This window comes from Oncorhynchus clarkii, chromosome 10 (assembly GCF_045791955.1).
Source record: "Oncorhynchus clarkii lewisi isolate Uvic-CL-2024 chromosome 10, UVic_Ocla_1.0, whole genome shotgun sequence".
NCBI lineage: Eukaryota > Metazoa > Chordata > Actinopteri > Salmoniformes > Salmonidae > Oncorhynchus > Oncorhynchus clarkii.
In genome coordinates, this window is record NC_092156.1 from 20444181 (window position 1) to 20447922 (window position 3742).

The 3742-nt window shown below is 42.1% G+C and overlaps 1 protein-coding gene across 1 annotated transcript; it reads right to left on the reverse strand.

Annotated features, from left to right (window-relative positions):
- Positions 1–2746: 2746 nt before the first annotated feature.
- Positions 2747–3281, reverse strand: LOC139419190 (creatine kinase M-type-like). The gene is made up of 2 exons (XM_071169183.1): positions 3074–3281; positions 2747–2949 (listed from the first exon to the last, which is right to left on the reverse strand). The coding sequence occupies exons 1-2, from the start codon at positions 3264–3266 to the stop codon at positions 2747–2749; spliced, it is 396 nt and encodes a 131-aa protein (XP_071025284.1). The 5' UTR covers positions 3267–3281.
- Positions 3282–3742: the final 461 nt, after the last annotated feature.

Sequence of the window (3742 nt, forward strand, 5' to 3'; positions counted from 1 at the left end):
AATCATGATTTCGCCGGTGTTAGAGTCTTTCTAATTCCAAAATCGGAGGGGACATTTGGCACATAGAATTGCCTGTAACTTGAAAAGAGCGAGGGGTTGAGCTCTTTGTTCTGGTTCCGATCCTTGTTCTATCGCTTCTCAAGACTTCTTATGGATAGGCGTCCCGTCAACGGGACAGTTGCAAATCATACACCGCCTTGTCACGATCGCAGATTTTTAGAGAAACAACAAATATCGGTACATATAAGTGTCTTATATCGGCTGAAAGCTTAAATTCTTGTTAATATAACTGCGTTGTCCAATTTACAAGAGCTATTACTGTGAAAAAATGACATACTATTGTTTGAGGAGAACTCCTAACAACAAAACACTGCGATAGTTTTGATAAATTCACCTCTGAAAGTGAAATGTGCACTTACATTTTGAAGTCTTGCTCTGATTTTTCATCCAAAGGGTCCCAGAGATAACATGAAGTGTTGTTTTGTTAGAAAAAATTATTTTTTATATCCTAAAATGCTCCATATAGCATGCACGATCGGTTTTGTATTTCCACTCGTTCAATTTGCAAAGAAAGGAATCTGTGAAAATCTAACCCTAAACGTTGTTTCAACCAGTCAAATCACATTAGTATGTATTCCTCAGAGATCCTAGAATGTAACCAGACTTCACCATATCATTAGGGGTGTAGTATATCCTATATGGCACCATATTTGGTCAGAGAGCGATGCCTTCATGGCACACCGATGACGTGAGCAGTCTTCACTTGAACAACTCCAATCGGGTCAAAGCTAGCTAGATAGCCAATGATCAGGGCTTTACGGGAGTATCCGGAAACCATGTATCTGTTGTAAAATGTAGCTACTAACCTTGTACGACAGCATGCCTTTTCCTTTAGGACAAAAATTCTAAGAATATTCAGTTATGAAGTTATGAAAACTGGTTGTTTTGCAAATGTTGAACTTATAATATGGCTACTAATACTGGAAAAGCTCAATTAAAGTCCAAGTATACAGATTTGATGATATTCTTGCAGAAAAATGTAATATGAATGCAAATGTCTCCTTCACGATTTGCCCAAATGTACCTGGGTGACTTCACACTAAACGTCATGTAGTTCGCTCATACTTCAAGTTATCCGTCTGAAACTTTGCACATACACTGCTGCCATCTTGTGGACATAATTGGAATTACAACCAGAGTGATGGCTGGAACATTGACCTTTCTGTTTTTTCAGGTAGCAAAAAACTGTTTTTATTTTTTGGGTATTTTCTACTACCAGATCTATTGTGTTATATTCTCCTACATTCAATTCACATTTCCACAAACTTCAAAGTGTTTCCTTTCAAATGGTACCAAGAATATGCATATCCTTGCTTCAGGGCCTGAGCTACAGGCAGTTAGATTTGTGTATGTCATTTAGGCGGGAAAAAAAAGAGAAAAAAAAGTGTATTATCCCTGGACCGAAATCTTAATTGAGCATCGGACCAGTTACGCAAGACTTTAGTTCTGGGTTAACCTAAATTAATATTCTTATAATTGTGCCCCTGCGCTTCCATTGTGTTAGGGGTGTTTTTGTGCCATGTCAAAATGGTTTGAGTACCAGTACATACCCTTCTCAGACCAACGCAGAAGCGTCTGAAGACCTCCTTCATGTTGCCGCCCTTCTCCATGGAGATGACACGCAGGTGATCCTCATTCATCCAGACAAAGAAGCTCTTGGCATCGTTATGCCTTCAGAAAGGATGGATGAGGTTTCACATGATACATCACCATGATACATTGTGGGATATTCTGTACAGTACAATACAGTATTGTTTTGGTTGACTATTGGTATGGGTCTGTGTTCTGGGTGCATACCAGATTCCTCTTGCATCGGGCCAGTCAGGGGCTATACCAGCGCCCGGGCAGCAGGGGGGAGACGGGCTTGTCAAACAAGAAATGGTCAGCGATAAGCTGCTCCTGCTCGGCATCGGTCATCTTATTCAAGGGGTAGTACTTTCCCTTGAATTCACCGTCCAGGGTGTTCAGAACTGGAGATACAGAAAACCCCTGTTTTCCCTTACTCTTAACATGGTATCTCCCTGCCTGGAGTTATCTGACACCATGCACTAGTTATTGCAGCTAAGGATTCACTTTTGATCTCAATTTCCAATTCATCTGAGGAGTGGCTAAGAATTCAGATCTCCATTTCATGTGTTTTACTGCCTAGCTTCATGCATAATCCTACGTATACATATGTCCTGTAGCTATTGATAGCTGGAAGGCTCACCCTCAACAGACAGTTTCTCCACTGCTCTGCGCTCGCCACGGCTGTTGTGGGGGGGGGGGCAGGGTGTATCCCTTGATGCTGCGGCCAGTACACACACGGCTGGACATAGTTGGGGTTCAGGTAATTATTTTTATACTTTTTTATTTATTTAACTAGGCAAGTCAGTTAAGAACAAATTCTTATTTTCAATGACAGCCTAGGAACAGTGGGTTAACTGCCTTGTTCAGGGCAGAACAACATATTTTTACCTTGTCAGCGCAGGGATTCAATCTTGCAACCTTTTGTTTACTGGCCCAATGCTCTAACCACTAGGCTACCTGCCATCATTACATCCCTACTCAGAGAGAAGGTCACAACAGAGTTTCAGACCAGAACATTTAAAGTGTCTCAAAGAAGTTTGTGATTCCCAACCTCCTATGTAGAGATTATTCAAACATTTTCACACTGATTTTACTCAGCAGTACTCTTTGGCATTTCTTATAGGAAATTAAACCCATAAAACATGTCAGAAGAATTAGACACTACCTTCAGGTTCTCAAAGTTCAGGTCGGTCTTGTGCTTGTCTGTGGGCTTGTATCCACTATGACGGTCTGAGATGATGGGGTCCAACAGATCCTTGAAGATCTCGTAGGACTCCTCATCACCAGCCACGCAGCCAACGGTCATGATGAAGCGGTGACCTGAGGAGAGGAGGGGGAGGACGGTAAAAAGGTAGCACATCTACATAGTAGGCAAACAGACATTAATATACCACTGTTGTGTGAAAAATAATAAGGGGGTGTTTGGGAGATATGTGGCACTCACCAGGGTTGTCGACACCAGTCTGGATGACGTCATCCAAGGTGAAGCCAGAGGGGGTCTGCTTGTCCCTCAGCTTGGCGTACATGTCCTTGGTCAGCACCTTGGCCATGTGGTTGTTGTGCTTGGTGAGGTCAGGGTACTCCTCCTCAACTTTGAAGTTGAGTTTGAAGTTGTTGTGGGTGTTACCGAAAGGCATGATTGCATTTCTAACACTGCAGGGGGGTACATTATAGAATAGCTTGGATCTTTATCTGAGTCCATAATTTGCACGGAAAACAGCACAGTATAGAGACATTAGGAACCCATGGAAAACGTTTAAACCACCAAACCTAATAGTAACCTATCAAGGACATTCCCAGACACTGACAGTGGAAGATAGTCAAAAGTCAGTCAATGTCCCCATCCACTGGGTCAAGTTTCTGTTTGGAATAGATACAGGGGAGGAGCACTTGTGCGTTGGATATTTTTAACATCCTTATCCCAAATCGCATAGTTTCCCTTCGAAATTCGCAGTTTATGGATAAACGTCTATTTTTTAAGTGTACGGTGTGAATGTGGACAAAGGGAATAAATGGAAGGGCTGTTCAAGAGAGGGGTTGAGTGTGAGATATAGGTAAGGGGGCTGAAGAGATGATTATATATGGTGCCTGGAATGTTGATGAGGTTGTGAGG

What these genes read in the sequence shown, in the direction of transcription:
- LOC139419190 (XM_071169183.1), bottom strand. Translation starts at nt 3,266, where the DNA reads ATGCCTTTCGGTAACACCCACAACAACTTCAAACTCAACTTCAAAGTT. An exon ending in GACTGGTGTCGACAACCCTG is followed by an intron (nt 2,950 to 3,073) that starts GTGAGTGCCACA and finishes TCCTCTCCTCAG; the next exon opens with GTCACCGCTTCATCATGACC.